General features: G+C 38.0%; 1 protein-coding gene across 2 annotated transcripts in view; it reads right to left on the reverse strand.

The window, feature by feature from the left end:
- Positions 1-790: 790 nt before the first annotated feature.
- The window catches only part of Itprid2 (ITPR interacting domain containing 2), a 36,867-nt gene continuing 17,172 nt past the window's right edge, over positions 791-20,485 (reverse strand). Inside the window, exons 10-18 of one of the 2 annotated variants that reach the window (XM_027420080.2) lie at positions 18,036-18,124; positions 14,795-15,991; positions 12,807-12,884; positions 12,600-12,727; positions 11,839-11,989; positions 10,622-10,687; positions 9,522-9,986; positions 2,825-2,943; positions 791-1,944 (exon numbers count right to left, since the gene is read on the reverse strand). In XM_027420080.2, coding sequence (XP_027275881.1) covers positions 2,839-2,943; positions 9,522-9,986; positions 10,622-10,687; positions 11,839-11,989; positions 12,600-12,727; positions 12,807-12,884; positions 14,795-15,991; positions 18,036-18,124 — 2,279 coding nt within the window. In that variant the 3' untranslated portion in view covers positions 791-1,944; positions 2,825-2,838. Of the gene's footprint in view, positions 1,945-2,824; positions 2,944-9,517; positions 9,987-10,621; positions 10,688-11,838; positions 11,990-12,599; positions 12,728-12,806; positions 12,885-14,794; positions 15,992-18,035; positions 18,125-20,485 lie in introns of both variants that reach the window. The other variant, XM_027420081.2, reaches the window with a different exon arrangement.

A 20,485-nucleotide genomic window follows, 5' to 3' on the forward strand; every position in this document is an offset into this window, starting at 1 on the left:
CTCTCTCATAGTCGTTTGCATAATTGGACACTGCTGAGCATACCTTACATTAAAAGATGCATCTGTTTTCAGGCTCCTTTCTCCATCATTCTACATAGTTCAGCTACTTGAACATGGTAATTTCCCAAGAAACCCAGGAGAGAATAAGTATAATAGAGAACACAAGCTAAGTGTTGGCTCAGTCTAGTGTCAACTGTTAGACAATATTGATCATCAAAACCTGGGCCATCTATTAGAAATAGACTCAAATTGTCTAAAAACCCAAATAGTTAAAATTATCAATGCTTGAATTACTTACTATTAATGAGGGATGTCTGGTTTACATGTTTGCCATTACTGTCACAATCAACCAGTTAAATTCTTGAATAATTTGAATAACAATATTTTAATATCTTCTCTTTTGCATTTATTTTTCGAGGCACAGTGACATGTAGTCCAGACTGTCTTCAAGCTCCTGATACTACTGCATCTATTTCTCTAATACTGATATAACAGGCATGTGTTTCATACCTCGCTTCTTATTTGCTCTTCAAAGTAACTACACATTTTAAAGAGAAGTTCAGCCTGGCCTTAGATGGGATCACAGCCCTGGACATTTATAAGCCCAAAAGTGATGTATTACTGTGCCTTCTCTTGGTGATAGAGACTGAACTTCCCTAGAGCATTGCAGGGGCCTCTGCATGGGAGGGAAGGCCATAAGCTGTTTTGGATTTTATTGGTTAGTCAACAAATGCAATACAAATTCTCCATGTAGCAGGTCAAAAAAAAAAAATAGAAAGAAAGAAAGAAATTAACTTTTTAGGCAAAATAAATACTTTATTGTTTTAATGGGTTTTTTGTTTTTTAGAGATCAGCCTTTGTGTGATATTTCAAATATTTATAAACCTTTTAGATAGTCTTTGAAGGAATGCTAACATTTCAAGCACTTTTGACTAAAATTTCTCACACAAAGTAACATAATTGGAGTTGAAGATTACAAATACTAAAAGACTAATTTCTAATACTTTATACATTTATTTGACACACATACTACTAGGTAGAAAACATTTTTTTTTTCAGAAAAACCAAGAGTTTTCTGGTTAAAACTGAATTAAAATCATTTATGCATGAGGAAAACAAATCTAAATCTCATTTGGGGGGAAAAAAGCAAAACCAAAAACCAGCTTATTCATTTCTATCCTATCCATTCAAGTCATAGGCCCCATTATCTTGACAATACTATTTAGTCTAAAAGACAGAAGAAACATCTTAAAGTAAGACATCTGGACAATGCAGAAAATACATAGTGTTTACCATAAGGCACATAGCTATAATAAAATTATATTTGTTTGGGGCAAAGCAACAAGGCTTACAGTGTAAGAACATGAAGTAGTTGTAGGTAACCTCATGAGATCTACCCTACTGCTTCTCAGTAGCCGCCTCAAGAATTAAGAACAATTTTTACAACAGGACCATTTGTCTTCTTAGAAGTGACCCAATGAAGAGCAGGGGGTGGGGGGGAAGGCATCGGTTGCTTCAAGCTCTCAGAAGATGAATTTGTTATTGCACAGTGAATACCTCATAGAGGTCAGTGTTGTAGAAGCTAGTCTGAAGAAATATGTTACTTATAAGTTGGTTATGTCTGGGACTCTTCAAGTTTTACAATTAATTCTACATAGGAACATCAACTGGAAAAATATTGACATACAAATAAATACTAGACTTTCAAATGGCCAGTCTGATAGTTTAGAAATGAGTCAGCAAAGTGCCTAAGTTTCTATGTATGTTTTTAAATTTTTATGCATATAAGAACAGTATAGTGTACACTCATACAGAAATGCACAATATCCATTGTGTACAGTAGGCCAGCTCAGTAGAAAGTATCTTCCAAAGGACAAACAACACCTCCACCAGCATAAATCATGGATAACGCCAGTATTACAGTTAATGGGATCCATCCCAACCCTAAAAAGAAGGAAACGTGAACATTAACCATTCTTCAAATACTATTTTGAAAGTTCTTTAAAAAGAAATGTGGAGTTTATTCAAATAAATCCATATATATATCATATATATCTCTACATCTATCTATCTATCTATCTACCTATCATCCATCTATCTATCATCTATCTATCTGCACATACATATGAACACTTACACATAATCCTCTAGTTGTAAAACGTTTTTTGAGAGTTAATTGTTTGGTCCTTAGCCTTTGAAAAGGAATCCTCTGAGTAGCTTATGACATCACTTATTAAAATGCTTTCTCATTTTTCATAGCTGAAATTACATCTCACACTTTTCATATCACACTGAATAAACATAGAGACAATTATTCCTTGGTGCATTTTCCAATCATTGCTATTAACAAAATCTATAAAATATAGTTATAATTATTCATTTTATTAAATAAACCACATAAAATTCTTTAATAAATATGATTACAAATGGATCTATGGAATGTCTGTATAAACGATAAAAATAACAAGGAAAAGTTATTACAATTTTTTGACCAATTTTCAAACTGTTTTCCACCAACTACACATTTGAAATATAATTTAATTAATATTAAAGTAAGATTCAGCCTAAAGCCCAATTTCAGGATTTATATATTTATTCATCTACAATGAAATTCAAAGCAAGCACACACTGCAGGCAATTCTATTCTTAAGTTGAGTCATTAACACTTTAAATGAGGCTATACATGGTTTTCATACTGAAGAACAACTAAGACATACATTACAAAAATAAAAACATAGCTAGAGATAACAAACTGCACTAAGACAAAGAATTAAAAACAGTGTCAATTTACATCTAGTTAAATGAAGAAATTAATAAGCATTACCTAATAATTTCCATTCAGTGACTGTCCTGCTTAGAATTCGATGCTTTAGTTGAAGACACTGCTGCCAAAAGTCCACTTACAATTTCTCGTCTAATTTCCCCAACAATAGACTCTTTAATCTATAATGGAAAAAGGAGAAATTACACATTTAACAACAGCTATTTTTTTCTGTTTTCAGATAAAAATACACATCACTTAACTGGTATAGTCAGTTAAATCACAGAAAAGACCACAGCCTTCATGTGTCAAACACAGAAGGAAGGACCTGCAGGGCAAGTCCACCCCGTCAACTTTCATCAGACTCTGAGGTCTGGTGTAGCACAACCCAGCTAAAGAGACCACGGGGAAAAAAAAATCACAATTCTTATGGGACAAACTTTTTAAAAATGTCTCCTAATTTACTGCACACAACAACCTGCAAGGACTAAATGTGAGAGGCTTACAATGTTGCTTTTACGGATGTAGGAAGTCAATAGGAATCATTCTTTTACTGCTAAGAGTATCTGTAAGTGGCAAAGGGATACACAGGAAGGGATACTCTGCCTGCTTCTACCAACTAAAAACAGACTATCTATGGAAGTTATATTCTGTTTTAATGTAACACACATTTTAAGTGTTAGAAGAAATTTTCATTTAATAATACTTATGTTTTAAATATTATAAACATACTCAAAACACCTATCTGTTCTAAAATTATAATTTTTTTCTTTAGTGTTATGGTGTGCTTGTTGCCTATCTGTCTTAGGTAAGAACTTTCATCTCGGGTTGGGGAAGGGCCGACTCAGTAGAACCTTACTATGTAGGCATGAGGATCTGACTCTGATCCCAGAACCCATGTTAAAAACAACAACAACCCATCTAGTTGTGTGATGTGTACTTGTAATTCAGGCACCGAGGAGGTAAGGACAGGTGGGTCCTGGAACTCCCCAACCAGCCAGGCCAGCCTAATGCATGAACTCTATGTTAGTGAGAGACCCTGTCTCATAAAACAAAGTAGAAGCCTCTTGAGGATGACACTGGGGTTGTTCTCTGGCTTCCACAGGCATGCACACACCCATGCATAAATAAACAGCCAAGCAAGCACACACAGAAAAATATACATCTCATTTTGTTGTTGAAAAAAGCAAACAGACTGGGGTAATCATCATTCCAATTAGAATTTTCTTTATTAGATGTCTAAATACTACATTAAGTTTCCTTTTCTTTCTAGTGATATGGCCTCACCTCCAAATAGCTCTAAATGTGCATTTCCTGAAGTAAATTGATAATGCATTCCCAAATTAGCACTGTGCTACTCTCAACTAGCTCTTAAAAATTCTACATTTCCACAGTTTCCTGTCAGCCTGATCTATTTCCCAAAACGTTCCTAAACACATTCTGAAAACATCTCAATTTAAGTCTTTCTAAAAATGGCTCTGCTATACAAAACTGGTACATAATACATAGACTTATATAAGATTCCTCCTAGAAGCAAAACAGGGCTAGGGAGATGGCTCAGTGCTAAAGACCAGTCTCACAACCAAAAAGACAACAGAAACAAAATGTTCCTTCACTATCTTTGTTTGCTTTGCTACACGTGTTAATAAATACAAGATTTTAAATTTCACTATTACCACCATTTTTAGAACATTAAATAACAAAGTTTTTGAAATTCATAGTATTTTAGGATCCTTTTATAATGGGTATGAAACATGAAAACCAGGTGATCATAGCCACAGTATATAAGGCAAATACAGAATGCAGGAAAAGACCAGGTGCAAATCTGTGTTTTACAAAATGATGAGTAATGCTTTGCAATGGAACTATAATAAGACAACTTTACTACATTTCCTTCCTGTTCATCATTTAAAACACCAATTAAAAATAACAGCTAAGTATTCTGGGTAACAGAGATATTACTGGCATAAAGTATTTAAGAGTATCTAAGACCCTGGCAGGGTGATGTGCATCTGTAGTCCCAATCATTTGGGAGGCTGGGCCAGGAGAATTGCTTAAACCTAGAAGCATGAGAGCGCCTTGAGCAAACCCCAACTCAGTAAATAAAGAAAACAAACAAACATGACTCTCTACTGTCAAGCATATTTTGCTCTAGATGGGCACACAAAATGATATCCTCTGAAAAATAACAAAAGAAGGCCAAGTGTGGTGGTGCATGCTATTAATCCCAGTACTTGGCAGCAGAGGAAGTTCCAGGGCATTCCAGTCTGGTCTACAGAGAGAGTTCCAGGAACAGCCAGGGTTATATAGTGAGACCCTGATGAAGAAAAGAAAAAAAAAAGAACAAAAACAAAAACAAAAAACAGACCATAAAAAGTAGGTATATCTAACTAGCACTGAAAATAACACAATGGCAATGACCACAATATCTACTTCACAGAGGAATCATGGACACATAAATCAGTCTAAAGTTCCCCATGCTACATAGGAGACAGGAAGGTTCAGAGTAAGAGAAATCTAGGAATGGAGGTAAAATTACCTTTGTGAGCAGTTTCCAAAATGCTGTGGGGACTTTAGATGGACTACTTGACATTTAAAAAGGACTGTTGATTGCAATACACAATGACTTGCTGGTCATGGGAGGCTGCATCTACATAATGCCTAGAGCCCCAAAGCCATGACCCTTAAAAATGGTCTCTAAAAGATTCCAAAGGAATACATGAAAAGCTATGTTTTTACCAAAACACATGTTTAACCACATCAGATGTACTGACAGTTGTAAACCACACCTAGAAGCTTAAATAAACAAGGAAAACCTTTACTAAAAGCATGACAATCTACGTTTATTCTTCCATATCCAATGTTGAATTTGCCTCTGTGAAAATGGCACATGTTCACATATCCAAATAAATCATCTTTTTATTCCTACACATATGCACATTTTCTAAAATATCTGTAGATTCAGATACTGATCACATATAGCACAATGACTCAGACAAATTCTAAGGCAGTACTGTTTTGTTTTGTTTCATTTTTTTCCCAACTGTGATGTGAACACAATCAAGCAAAGAAGTATCATCAGTTTGACAAAAGTTTAAGTACAGACTGTATATATTAAACACTATCTGAAAGGACTTTGTGTCAACAATCTCCTTCCAAAGTGGGATTCCAATGAATTAGTTCATTGTAAGTAATGAAGTAGTCTTTATAGCCTCACTTGATGCAGTGATGGAAACAAAGGCCTGACAGTCACCATTGTTTTCATACAGGAAGACAGCTTCCCTCAAGGTGCCTGCCAAACATGTTTAATCCTCACCTTCGAAACTGTTCTACCCAAGACTAGATCTTGCCATTCTGAATACTGGCTTTGTTAATGGGGTTAGGGGACACAGATTTACAAGGAAGATAGAATCAAATTTAATTTTCTTGGTAGCAGGTACAATAAGCTAAGAACTTGAAATTAGTGCCATGGACATTTAAATTTAAAAGATAACCAGTTGGAAACAAATGGAGTAAAGAATAGTAGATTTTTTAAACATTTTGTAAACAAACAACAATGTGAATTGGTTTTTGAATTTTAATTTTAATGATCAGTGTATCTATTCATGGATGTTCTCATGGATGTTCTCAAAGTACTCCAGAGAATCTGATTTGCTAAGTATATTAACATTCCTTGTGTGTTGTTTATACATATATTTTGCAGGGTCAGTCCTTCTTTGTAGCCAGCAAGGGTAAATGTTAAAGCGGATTTCCTTCAAACATTGCCATATTCTGAGCTGAGTACCTTCTCACAAAGGGTGTAGGACACATTCTCAAAAGTTCATCAGACATTCGCCTAGCATGCCAATTTAAATGTTGACAAAGTATAACATCGTTCATATTTAATGGGAGATTCCTATAAATGATTAAGTAATTCTCTAGGACCAAGGCGGCATAATGGAAACAAATGACTTCTTTTATGGTCTGTGTTACTGGCCAAAGAATCAATGTTCTGGTCTAAAGCAAACAGTGTCTTCCTAGGAAATTACTTGCAACATGGATCAGGCTAACAAACTTTAAAATGAGAACTCAAGCATGTATTAAAGGAGTAACTATGCCAAACAAGCAATTGGAACTCATATTTCAGAAAGAGAACTTTCAAACCAAAGCAACTTAAGAGGAACAGAAATATCAGAATTTAGTTAAAAAAAAAAAAAGAAAGAATAAATGTGCCATGAACAAATGCATACAGGTAGAGTACTTACTTCATCTAACTCAAGTACTGTCCTGAGCTTAAACACGTACCTAGGAATGGATTCCCATTCACAGGCATGCCTGACTGAGGAGGCTGAATGTATAACTGTAATCAACTTACAAAAATAACTACATTTGTAGAACAAATAAACATATAAAATTAAAGGCTTCCAGTAGTTCAGTCAACTCTGGAGAACAAATAAAAACCATGCAGCCTGCAGCTATACTGATTGTGAAAGTGGGTATTTGTTGCAACATGTCAGAAATCCTGGGTAACAATTTGCATGTAACATAAGTGTCGTGTCTGTTTATTTGCATTTCATCCTCACGAAGCATGAGTGGTCACAGAAAGTAGCTTTCAGCTGAACCCAGGAACTCAGAACACAAAATGCAGACAACTTCACCACCTACCAGCAAGGTCAGTCCTGTGCACAAACCAATGCTACTCACACCTGGCATTGCAGCTTTGTCAGATTTCAGACTATCCTTTCACCCCACAGTAGTAACCCACACACTCAAGTCCTCCCAAGCCCCAATTCCACAAGCACAATGTTTCCAAGGTCCAAGTACCATTTTTACTGTTGTATTGTCTGCTTCCAGACTATACAACTACGTATAAAACCATGCTATTGTACTGATTAGTTTTCTATTTGTCCTTTCTAGTGTTGCTGATAAAGTCTGGAATGTCATCCTTCCAATCCTATTTTACCTAGAAAAGTTCTAGGATTTTATTGCATATTTTCACAGCACAGACATTTCAGGAAGACATCATCTGTGTATTTACAGAACTCTCTGTTCATTTTAACATATCAAGCTATTGATGTGCAGTAAGTGATGCCACCATGTATATATGCATTAATCTTTGGCCCCAGAGGCTCAGTAGCTTGTTTGAGGGAAGATTCTATGCTATAAATTGATTTTAAAAGTACACTAGATACACATTTACATTTATATTAGAAACAGTTTGAAAATAGGAAGCCCTAATTTCTGTAACATATTTTGCTCCTAAATTGTTAGTTCTTGGATAACTGAAAAGATTAGGAAATCTACATTTATCAGGCAAGAAATGTTGCATTTGTGCGTGAGCATATGTGTGAATGCTCGTGCACACATATAATGTTTTCATAGACTTTAAGATTTCCAAATCTGCAAAATAAAAAAGCCCCAAAACCTGAAAAGTTTTAAAGGGCCACTGTGGAAGTTTTCAATTTCCTTAGGCTTTGTCTTGCTAACCCCACTGAAATTTAAGTCAATGATTTCATGGCTTTCAGGTATGTTCTACAAACTTGAATACTTTATAAGCTGTGTTGCTGTTTTCTTTTGGTTTTTCCTTTTGTTTGGGCAGTGCTTGGGTGGGGGGTGTCACACTGGGGGATGTCACACTTAGGGCCTCACACATGCCAAGTGCCACCTTTGCTGGGGTCACATTTAGGGCCTAACACCTTTGCCCGAAAGCTAAGATGAAATCCTAAAGTGACTTTTTAAATAGTTATACTTCTTCTTCATGGTTGTCCTTAGGAAAACCAAACAGAAAAATATTCGGTGTGTATAACCTATAGAGAGCAGAATGAAAAGCCATCATGAAGCTTGTCCATGGTGTTCTCCTTTTTAAAGATAAATACCAGTTTATATTAATGGAACTCAACGGTAAAAACAGTGTTATAACTTAAATCTCCTAACACCACCAGCTACTGGGAGGTCACAGAAACTCAAAAGGTGGGCCCTGGGAGAAAGTAGGCAGGTCCTTGAGAACAGCACCATGGGAGCTCTTCGTTATCCTGGCCCCTAAGCTCCCTTCCCTCCTCCCAGCCAACAGAGGGCCAGTAGTTCTGTGCCAGTATTTTCCACATGTTCTGCTTCACCACAGGCCCATGAATGGCAGAGAAACGTGCTTATGGGCCAAGATCTCTGAAAGCACCAACAGAAACAAACTTTCTCTTTTAGCTTGTTCTTTAGGGCATTTTGACACAGCGAAGGAAAGTTCAGTCATTCTACACATTTTCTTAGTTATCTTTTGATTCTGACACATTTCCTTCATATATGTCTGTGATTTCTTCAGTAACCCAGAATTATGGTTAGGTTTCCATGCTGTTGTCATCCAGGATATACCCCATTTTCATACTATGTTTCAACCTATGAACAAATCATACAATTTCTATACTTCTCCAAAGGAAAAAGAACAAATTCTTCACAATCATGAATCTCCTCCTTTTTCTCATGCCAATTGGAATTTTATAAGATGACAGCTTCTGGAAGAAGTCTAATTGTAATTCTTTATTTCACACATGTGGGAATGAGAGGTCTAAAGGGCTCTCCCTCCTTCAAACTTCATGAACAACTTTTCCACTAGAGTATATTACCCTGCAGAATAAAATCTGCAGAAATGCATAGTCAATGGAAACGCTAATCAAAAGCTTTCTGCAAATGACTATATACAGTGAAATCAGTCTTACAAATAAGCAGTATCTGAGTCAAATCTACCAGGACACCCACTGTAAGTAATGACACAAACCCAGACTGTACCTACCTCTCGTATGACTTGCTGCAACTCATCCTGCTCCACGTTCCGATGCATTTCCTCAGCAGCTGGCATCAGTGGGAGGTCTTCTTGCTCTTCCTCCACATGAGATGTAAGTCCCACAACCTGTGAGGCTTCTTCAGCTGCTCCAGCTTCCTCAGAACTCTCGAGATCTGGAGGTGTCTGCACAGAGCCTGTTCTAGAGGGGGCAGTTGGTGTCAGGGCCACAGAGGCTCGGAATATCTTCTTTCTTGCCACTAAGCGGGCTCTGGGTTTGCTGCCTGAGTTGCCAGAAGGCCCCCTGGATCTTCTATTGTTGTGGGAGGGGCTGGAACAGACGGAGGAGGACTCTGATGTAGCCTGAGAGAAAACGGACTCTGAGCTCTCTCCAGGAGGAATTTCGAACCCCATCTCTCCAAGTCCTAGGCCCAACTCGGACTTCAGATATGACTGCTCCCGTATCAGTTCTGTGACCTGGAGGCCAACAAAATTATTCTTTAGATAAAGACTAGTAACTCAGAAGGCTAAAAACAGTATTCCTAGCTATGCTTACTGTCCTCAATCACATGGATTTCTAAAGGCATAATTCTATTTCATTAACTTATAAACTGGTCAATTTCATTTACAAAACAAAATTTAAATTCATAGTAATCTCAAGCCATAACTTGGGAATGTAGGAAACACAGTGAAGTGAAATTTTATTAGTTAATATACAGAGTCTGAATTCCATTGAGGAGTAATCAATGAACAATAAAACAGTTACTCAGAAGGCTTTGCCAATGAGTCTAAAAAGTAATGATGAATTCATAAGTCATTCTACAGATCCTATAGGGACCATGGTCTGACATGAAAGGACTCTGTGGAATATAAATGAATGTTTCTATGGTGCATTATCTCCTTTAGGTTATAAACACAAACTTATTGCAAATGAAGCTAGCTTTCTAGTGGCCCAAAATGGCACTGGATTTCAAACTGACTTCCAATCAATTTAACTTCTTAAATTCTGTATTTAACCCAAGCATGCTTTTTGTAGGAACTGGGAAAACTGCATGCTTGTGAGATGGTATAGCACCCTTCCTTCCCCAGGGACTGAGGAGCATAGAGCTTACAGGTTCCATGACATTCAGTGGAGACGGGCATGATAAGTTATCAGCACTTCTACTGGAACACATCCCCTGAAAAGGTAAGTACAACACACAGGCTTACACTGGTACACATTTTCTCAAACTGCAAATGCTTCATACTAAAATTACTTGGCTACTGATTTCCTCAAAATATCACTTTATGTCTCTAACACTGTAGCCAACTACCATGAATTTCATCAAATGTATCATTATCACAGCTCTACAGACTTTCTGGTTCTCTATTCCCACCAACACATTTCTCAGAATGATGGGTCAAAACCATGGAAGCCTGCATTCATAATGATTAGGAATATTATTTTATCTGTGTGTACACATTCTTCTTTGTATATGTCCAAACACACACATAAAGCCATTTATTTTTAACAAAATCAAACATGAAATAGTAGGATAAAATTCAAAATTTCAAACCAACATATTTTATAACTGGAAAGATATTGGCAAAAATAAGAATATAATAATGGTGAAGCTCCAATTCCATGGGAAAGCACATTAGAAATATGGAGAAATGGCACAACCTAAGGACAGTGTCCTTTCATTATTCTTATTGTATAAATGGATCACATGAGGATATCACACTTTGTTCTTTAAGGAGACAAAGAAGGCACTGGAGGCTCTGCCAGTGGATAGGGCATGCATTGGCCTAGGGGAGGTCTCAGGTTCAATCTTCAGCATCAAAACCACAAAAATATAAAACCAAAAACCCACAAGGAATAGAAAAGAACTAAAATGAAAACAAAGGGAACATTAAAAAGGGATCGGTTATTTATTTAAACAAGGGGGCAGGGATAAAAGGAGTAATATAGTATGTTCTTTGGAGTTACAAGCAGGGATATGAACTTAAAGTACTCATATTTTAATCCACTAAAACTTTTCCTTCAAAAACAACTTCTATGTTGACCTTTGCTTTTTCTATTACTGAAAATTTTATCCTTAAAATTTTCAGTGTATTTCTAAATATACTAAATATAAACTTATCACACTTCGTACAAAAAAAAAAAACAAAAAAAAACTAGTGTGCATAGTATGAAGGTAATCAGGGCAAAATCTCCAGTGAGTAGTATAAAAGCTACTTGAACATTATGAATGGTCCTAAAGCCATTAAAGCAAATGGTTGACTAAGTCCCCTTTCCTAAATCACATTATGAACAACCCTACTTCAGACTCTGGACCCCGCAGCATACCAGGAGCACAGAGGATCGAAAAGGTGAAGGCACCCGGACTGCACGGAGCTGCTCGTCCAGGCCCAGCAGACGCTCCTCCAGCTGCATCTCCAGGTCCTGTAGTTCCATTCGCACAGAGTTCCGCAAACCCTGCAGCTGATCAACTTCATACCTATCAGATTGTGACAAGCATAACTTTGGAAAAATGTAGCCAAGTGATTTCTAGTCACTATACTTTGAATACTATGAAATTACAAAAGGTTTACAAAAAATTCCAATTCTATAAATTCAGACAGAAGCAACCCTGAGGTAATGACAAGGTCCTCTGTAAAAAAATAAAATAAAAAAAATATTTATTTATTTTTATTTCATGTGCACTTGTGTTTTACTTGTATGTATGTCTATGTGAAGGTGCTGAATCCCCTGAAACTGGAATTATATACAAACAGTTGTAAGCTGCAACATGGGTGCTGGGAAATGACCCCGGGGACCTCTGGAAGAGCAGTCAGTGTTCTTAACCACTGAGCCATCTCTCCAGGCCATGACTAGGTCTTTGATCCCATGCACTCTTGACTCTCTGGAAAGCAGACTACTGAGAGTCTTGCTTGGCACATGGGAGAAACAGACATAACTTAGAGAACTCCCTGGACCTGTTTCTTATCTACATTGCTTCACTTAACACAGAGTTCACAGAGTGTGAACGAAGCTGCATAAGAACCTACACTGAAGGCCTGCTCTCTAAAGAAAAGGCTCTGACTGCACCAACACCAATGAGCCCTTACCTGTCCTCCTCTGTCATATGGGGGTACACCACAGTTTGCTGCCGTAACATGGCCAACTCCAAGTCCATCATCTGCGTTCTGAACAGATTCAGGCTCCGCCTCACAACTTGAAGCTCCTGATAGGTATTCTGAAATGCAACGTAACAAGATTACACTTCTAAATCACACTAATTACTTTGCAACTAAAAGATTCTGGAGGGAACTTACTTCATAAAGAGGTAGAACAGACGATTTCTGAGTACTGTAGGAAGCAGCAGCAAGATCAGGTCCTCTCATCATTGGATACTTCAAACAGATGACACAGGATTAAAAGCCATGTCAAAGTGACTACCACCATGTTCTCTACGGTGTTAAGGCTAACATAAGGCATGCATTATTATTTTTTTTAAGCTAAATCAAACCCAGCAACATTTTATACTATAATCAGCAACAAAGGAAATTAATCTCTAATTCCACCTATGATTCTTAAATATTCCAGCTCCAAATGACTCTGTTTGGGAGAAGGAAGAAGCAAAGGAAAATGTGTGCGTGTGCATGTGCATGTGCGTATATGTGTGTGTGTTTTCAAAGAACTTCCTTCTTGTCTTGAGAAAGTAAGTAAAAAAGCCAAACTGAGACTCGGAGATGTGGAAGCAAATGTAACAGGACATTGCACCACACTGGTGTGGCTGCAGAAAGCAGCCAGTGGCCATCACATACACTCTCAGTGGGACATACTCTACTGTTAAATGCAGAGAAGACAAAAAGTTGCCTTACCCTCACAATGTAAAGAAAATAAAGTTGAAAAAAGAACTGTACAAATGAATGTATGTGAGTATATGTGTGAGATGAGTGTGTTTGTGAGTGTATGAGTGTGTGAGTCTAAGTGAATGTATGAGTTTGCAATGTGTTTTAGCATGTGTGGATGTTGAGAGTGTGTAGATGTGTGTATGAGTGTGCATGTGTGTGAAAGAATATGTGTGAGTGGATATGAGTGTGCGTGAGAGTGTATGTGAATATGCGGTAGGAGGCTAGCTCATGGAAAGAAGCAAAAATTCAGTTGGTAAATATGCCTGTAGTGGTGACAGCTAAAGTGAGCTTTAGACACCGCTGAGGTTTTGCAGTTCGTGCAAAGAACAGCGAAGACAGAGCCCTGCAGCTGGAAAGCGGCAACAATGAAAGCACCCACCCACCCAAGTGATATGTGTAGATCATCTAACTTCACAGATAGCAAGAAAGATGTATGCCCTGCTGCTCAGTATCATCTACACAAGGAGACTACAGAGAATCATCTGTCTGCTCAAGTGAGGTATGGGGTGGGGAGATTCATCAACTGAGTTAGTGATGGGGCATTCATGGCCAACAAACCACAGCTGGAGAAGCAGGCCTGGAAAGGCGCACCACAGAGGCACAGATAGAGGGCTCTGAAAATTCCCAGCCTCACAGAAGTACAGTGAAAATGCTGAGCAACTCAGTCACAGCCAGAGCTATGTTTTACAGGGAATGAGAAACAGGTATGTTCTGGTCAGACTATAAACCAATTAGGGACAATTATCAGTGGAACAAAGATGATACTTAAAAGGTGGATCTCATTATTATTTGAAAAGCTACAACTTTGATTTTTACCAAAGTTGCTTCCCATCCACTATTTCACTGTAACAGATGGCATGCATTCGGGAATTCACACTTTACCTGATTCTCTTTGGAGTGGTTCCAGTTTTGAGCCCATGGAAACAGACTAATTCTGTGCCAGGAGGCCAGCATCAGAGGTCAGCGGGTGAAGAGGAAAGCCTAGTCAGAGAGCTACAAGAACCAGGAGAACATCGTGCCAGTGGAGGAAGCCAAAGAAAAGACTTAGATAGTTAGGGGTGATTAACACAAACCGAATGGCAGAGAAAAGGAGGAGGACTGGAAGATACTTTTAACAGGACACTCTCAGGTTCCAGACAAGGAGAATGAAGGAGAGGATGAATAGGGAAAACACCATGAAACAATTCTGCTTCTACAAAAAGGAGACTCTCAGAACAGAAATGAACTGTTCAGGATTAGTTACAGTTTTCCCCAACAACACAGAAGGGATGTGTCTAGGAGAGCTGGTGGAGATGGGTTCATACACATAAGAAAATAAGTTGAGGTGGTTTGTCCGCTCAGTTCTAATTTCCTGGTGAATTAAGAAGAATCCAGAGCAATAAAATATAAAGACCTTTTTATCTTACCTGTGAAAGATTCTGTAGTGAGTTTCTAATATCGTGCAACACTCTTCGCAACTGCATCTCTATGGCGGAAGGAGGATTCACAGGGCATGCCCTGTATGGGTGGGCAGCATGTCTATGTGAATAGGGACACCCAAAAGGAGAAGAGAAGGCGCTACATGAAGCACCTGATATGTTGGGGACGCTGTGAGCACTCAGGGTTCTCATGTGTTCACACAGGGGCCTGTCCTGCCACTCATGGACAGAGTGAAGGGAACATGTGGACTGGGATATTGCAGCAAACTGTGGACAAGGGGGAAGCCGTCCATGGTGGCAGTCGTCCAGTCGTGTCTCCTCACTGTGAGGGGCTTCTGCTTTCTTCCCAGAGGATGGGGGGATGAAGATGGTAGATTTAACCACAGACTGACCATCCTGTTCAGTCACTTGCTTTTCCAATTCTTGTTCCTCTTCAGGTGTGTACTTGTAGGTGAAGGAAGGTGGGCTGCACCTGGTCTCTTTTCCTGGAGATAGCCGTACATTGACAGAAGACACAACCCTTACTGGGCTCAGTAAGGTGGTCGGCAAAGACTGAGACCTTCTTAGGGGATAGCCAGCTTTTGCAAGCAAGTACCTTTGTTTCAACAGATCCTTTGATTTTATTAAGCTACGCCCTACTCGTTGACCAGACAGACTGCAAACCTTCATTTGAGCTCTCTGCAAGGCGGTATTCACTCTATCCACAGAAGAGGGAAACACGGTTTTCTTTTCAGAGCTCATACCACTGCACTGAGCTTCAATGGAAGCCAAGGATTTGAGAATATGATGTGTGGTATACTGGGCAAATTCACATTCACTGCTTCTCTCTGCATCACTGTCTCCACTACCTTCCCTCAGGACCTCTCCAACTGCTGCTGGAGATGCAGCCTCCTCCATTTCAATAAGCTGAGGCTCAGGGTCACCTGGACCCCTCATGGACTCTTTGTTTCCAGTATTCTCTGCAGTCTCACATGGAGGGAAATCTTGGTTGCTTGCTCTTCTTTTGTCAGAAACTACCTTTGTTTTTCCTTTCTCAACAGGGGCACGGGACTCCTCCTCTGACTCATTAAAATAAGGCTGGTCTTGCATTGTAGGAGTCACATGGTCTTCACCAAATGATGTGACAGTTGTCTCACTATCACAGCTGTCAGCACTACTCCCCATGGCTTGCAGGGATTCATGAACCTGAAATAGAAAACATTTGGGAGATTGGGAATAAAGTCAGAGAGATACCACTGACAAAAGGCTACAGACAAGATGTGTCTGGACTCAACGGTCTCCTCTTGTGATTGTTCTGGTTTTTACCATCTCCCTCCCCACTTACTCATCAAGATTGTCTAAGATCTATTTTTCTTAAATTTCCTTTCCAACATTTGACACTGACTCACAGAATTGCCCAAAACTTTCTTAATGTTCTCTTCCAATACCTCTATAATTTCCCTAGTTCTCATCACCTTCTCTTCATTCTGAAAGGAATAATATTCTTTTTTCACATCTAACGATGCTGTGTTTGTGCTCATGTGGCTTCAGGACCAGGGGTCTCTCCACAGTTTCATCCCAGATTCTTCTGGATCAAACTCTTCTTACACTGTGGTCCCTTCCCTAAGCTGAACAACTTCCCTCCCACACTAAGACATAGGGACCTCTTCAAGGAAGCAGTCATCCTTTCTTGAAAGGTTCTTCCTTTCCTTCTTCATCATTGACATATGACTCAGGCTGCCTTTACCTTGTTTATTTCGTCACAACTACATACCCTCTTCCCATTGCCCACTTTTGTTTTACACATTCCATTATTCATTTTAAATGTATTTAATATATATAGCCAGTCAAGTATCATCTTATCCCATTCTATCTTAAGTATGCTCAAAACTCTTATACTAAATTATAGGTGAGCAAAATTATCCAAAATAAATCTTATTTTATTAATAAAATATTTAGTGTTATGTATTTTATTGAATACTATAAATGGAAAACAAAATTGGTTAAATAGAGGAAAGACAATGGCTACTCTGCAGATGGAATGGAATGTGAAACACAATATCCATAAAATACTGACACACAATATACTCTAGAGTACTACCCATTCACTTCCAGGAACACACACCACACTGCATCCACTGTTACTATCCTATATAATAAAACACAATTAAATACTGAAATTCAAAGATTTCTACAGAACAAAAGCCACATTTGCAGCATTATAAAGCTACAAATTTCAAGGAATTACAACATGGGGAATAGATACCTATTTACCTTTATTAACAAGTTTTATACCATGCTTCATATTATTGATTATCATTTTTCCATTTTAACTTGAAGAATTCTCTCCAATGGTTTTAAGCAGCTTTTAAATTTAGTCTCTTAAGAATATTATGCATGAGCACAATGAATTATGATCACGACTGCATTCCATTTTTCCACTCCAACTCCCCTAAGATTCCCACACAGCATGTCCCCCTCCCACCTTCATAACCTAGTTTTTGTTTTTTATCTTGATAACACACTGAGGCAAACCATTCTTACCTATATGTATGGGGGTGTAGGGTCACCCACTGGAACATGGGCAACCTACTAGTGCCAGAACTCCAAAGAAAAATGACTCCTACGCTAGCTGTTATTGGTTGCCACTACCTCAGGTCGGAGTGGACACTTGTGTCTCCTCCTCTCCCATAATGACTCTTTCTGGGTCTTTCTGAGTGAGTTTCTTGCCCATTTACCCTTCAAATGCCATGTTTCTAGAAAGCTCTTTATTCTTTTTACCCCATATTTCAAATTTTATTAAAAATACTTCAAACAGCTTTTCTGTGCATTCTGTGACTCTCCATACCAACCAACCAGCAGTTCTGCAAGAATAAAGAAGCACTTGTTTTCTGGGTTTCCTAACACAGCCTAACTTCTCACAGATGTCCCTGTAACTAGCAGGAATATGAGTTTTCCAATAAACACATTATTATAAAAGGCTGAAATGTACTAAAATAAGCAAATAAGAAAAAACATCAGGCCAAGCAATTTAATGACCAAAGTAATTTAGTCACCAGTAATACAAAACTTAGATTTTTAAAAAAATACTCACAGATCATGAATGAGTAAAATCTGAAATTTATAGTCAAATACTTAGCCAAGATCTACATTCCAGACATTTTATTCCTATAACCATTTGACAGACCACCTTGCAGTATGACACAAAGGGGTTAATGAAAGTTCCTATTAAAAGAGGAACTAGTAGTACCTGAAGATTATTGAGGGAAAGGAAGTCTGCAGAGTCCTCAGCAAAGCCGCTGCTGTCGGAATGCTGACTTGCAGTTCGCAGCAGATGATCTGTCAGGAGAAACATGGTGTTAAACAAAACCACTGTGTAGGCCTGCAAGGGCAGCAACATTATCACAGATTTGATCCCCAATAAAGCATCACAAAGAACTTAATGAAAAATCATGGCTCCAAAGCATGGTAAGTAACTCAAGTTCAAATAAAAGCTGGATCAGATTTTCTAGCAGAAAATTGACTAGTATTCACTTGCTAATTAGGCTCCAGTGGTGATGTATTTGGCAAATCCAATTAAATCTTACCATAGAGAAAAAAATGGATGAAATAAAAAATTATATTATGTAAATCTATAAAAGATAGTTAAGTAAAATTAGAAGTTTATATGCAGAATGCATTAAAAAAGCTTTGTATCTTCTTAGTATGAAATTAAGGGCAATAAACTAAATCATTTGAAATGCAAGGGTATTTAAATATCACTGGTGTTTCTAATGATGCAAGTATTCATATTAAGAAATAATTCTTTCATAACAATTACGCCAAAGTCAAAGATTCAATTAATATATGACATTCTAACATTGTAAAACATGTTTACTGTTACGTCACAAAGCCCTAATTTCTAACTACATTAATATGTATATGGGCTTTGAGAAAGATGCTAAGTACAGCAAGTAAGATGACATTCTATTTATAGTAGAGCTACCATAAGGGGGACATTATAGCTAGTCCATTTGCAAGGATCTGAGGGACAGGAGACTTTTGCAGAACTTCAGAAGCAACAGGCTAAATACGGTGCTTACCAAATAATCTGAACCAGATAATAAGACTATATAAATCTGAAATTAAAGTTTACTTGCATCTTTGACCCTATTGAAAACTGAGAATAATTCTGCAACAGTGTCATGACATTAATAAAGCTCTATAATGAGCTAAGGAAGTGTTCCATATCCTTACCAAGCCTAGAAATGCTGGAATAATTATCAAACTGAATTTTAACAAGCCATTACTACCAGTTCTAATGGGGTATTACATTCATTCAAAAATGAATTAACAATGTATGTCAGAGCACTTGTCACTGTACTGGTGCTTCCATGTCTTTGCTATGTTTTGTTGTGTTTTATAACTATGAGCCCATGAAATTGGGAACTTTACTTATTCTTAATGTTCTGGTATGTAGAACAACATGGCAATGTTTGCTTAATGACTCAGTCATAATTCTCAACACAACAATTAAGCAGTCATACAAATGATCTACAAGTTAAAGTGCCTATTTGGTTGGGAAAAGGGAACTTCAGTGGAGTACAGAGAAGTCAGAATGACTAGGTCAGACTGTTCCTTTAAAGATCTGTTGAATGTGCAGGAGAATAAGGTCTGAGCGGGTTTCCCTCAAAACTGAGCAGCACGTGACTCACACAGTTTGAATGGCAATGGAGACTGTAGGCTTCAGAGTGGGTATGGGGAAATGAACAGAATAAAGAGCTTAAGTTTCTCCCTTGCTTCATTGGGCAAAGCAGTAACTATTCTCCTCTGGGGATTGGGATCAGAGCCCTCCATTGCCTGGGGCTACTTCAGAGGAAGGTAGGAAAGTATTCCCTCAGCTACAAAGCACACGGGCACTGCTGTGGTCATCTACAATCCCAGAGAGACTGACAAGAAGAGCTTAAGTTTAAGGCCAACCTTAGCTACAGAGAAAGGCCTTGCCTAAAAATAAACAAACATTCTTAAAGTCTAAATACCCCAATCTAAGGTCTTTAGGTAAACATTTCTGTTCCATAAAAGGCATAGTTCTCTTGGGCTGAAGAGATGGCTCAACATTAAGAACATTTGTTTTTGCAGAGGACCTGAGTTCAATTCCCAGCACCCACACAGTGGTTTGCAAACAAAACTCCAGTTCTAGGGATGCAACATCTTCTGGCCTCTATGGGCACCAGGTACACAGACATATATACAAAATACTCATAAAATAAAATAAAGAAATCTTATAAAATGAAACCACAGTTCTTTACTAGAGAAATTTAGATCTAAAAAGGATTAATCCTCAGTTCTGAAGATGTTGAATATTACCTAAATTTAAAAGTTAGAAGCATTTAAGTGTGAAAACACAAAACATGGAAACCATCTGCTTAGTATCAAAGAAACTGAATAAAATTCATATATCTTTCTAGATTTTTAAGAAAATACATGTGTCTTCTATAACAATAGTATTAGGCTCCTAAGAAGTCCACTAAACACTAGGCCAGGACATGAGCTGAGCCACTAAAACTTTCTAAGGTACAGGAGAGAGTCCTTACACCTGAGATTAGAGAAGTTCAAGTTGTAAAGTCCTACTAGTGAAGTCATGCACTGTTTCCATTAAACTTGTGAGAATGGGTAAAATGTTGCTGTTTCCCGTCCCCCTTTCTCATTAGTGCATACATG

The sequence above is a fragment of the Cricetulus griseus genome, chromosome 6 (assembly GCF_003668045.3).
Source record: "Cricetulus griseus strain 17A/GY chromosome 6, alternate assembly CriGri-PICRH-1.0, whole genome shotgun sequence".
Lineage (NCBI taxonomy): Eukaryota > Metazoa > Chordata > Mammalia > Rodentia > Cricetidae > Cricetulus > Cricetulus griseus.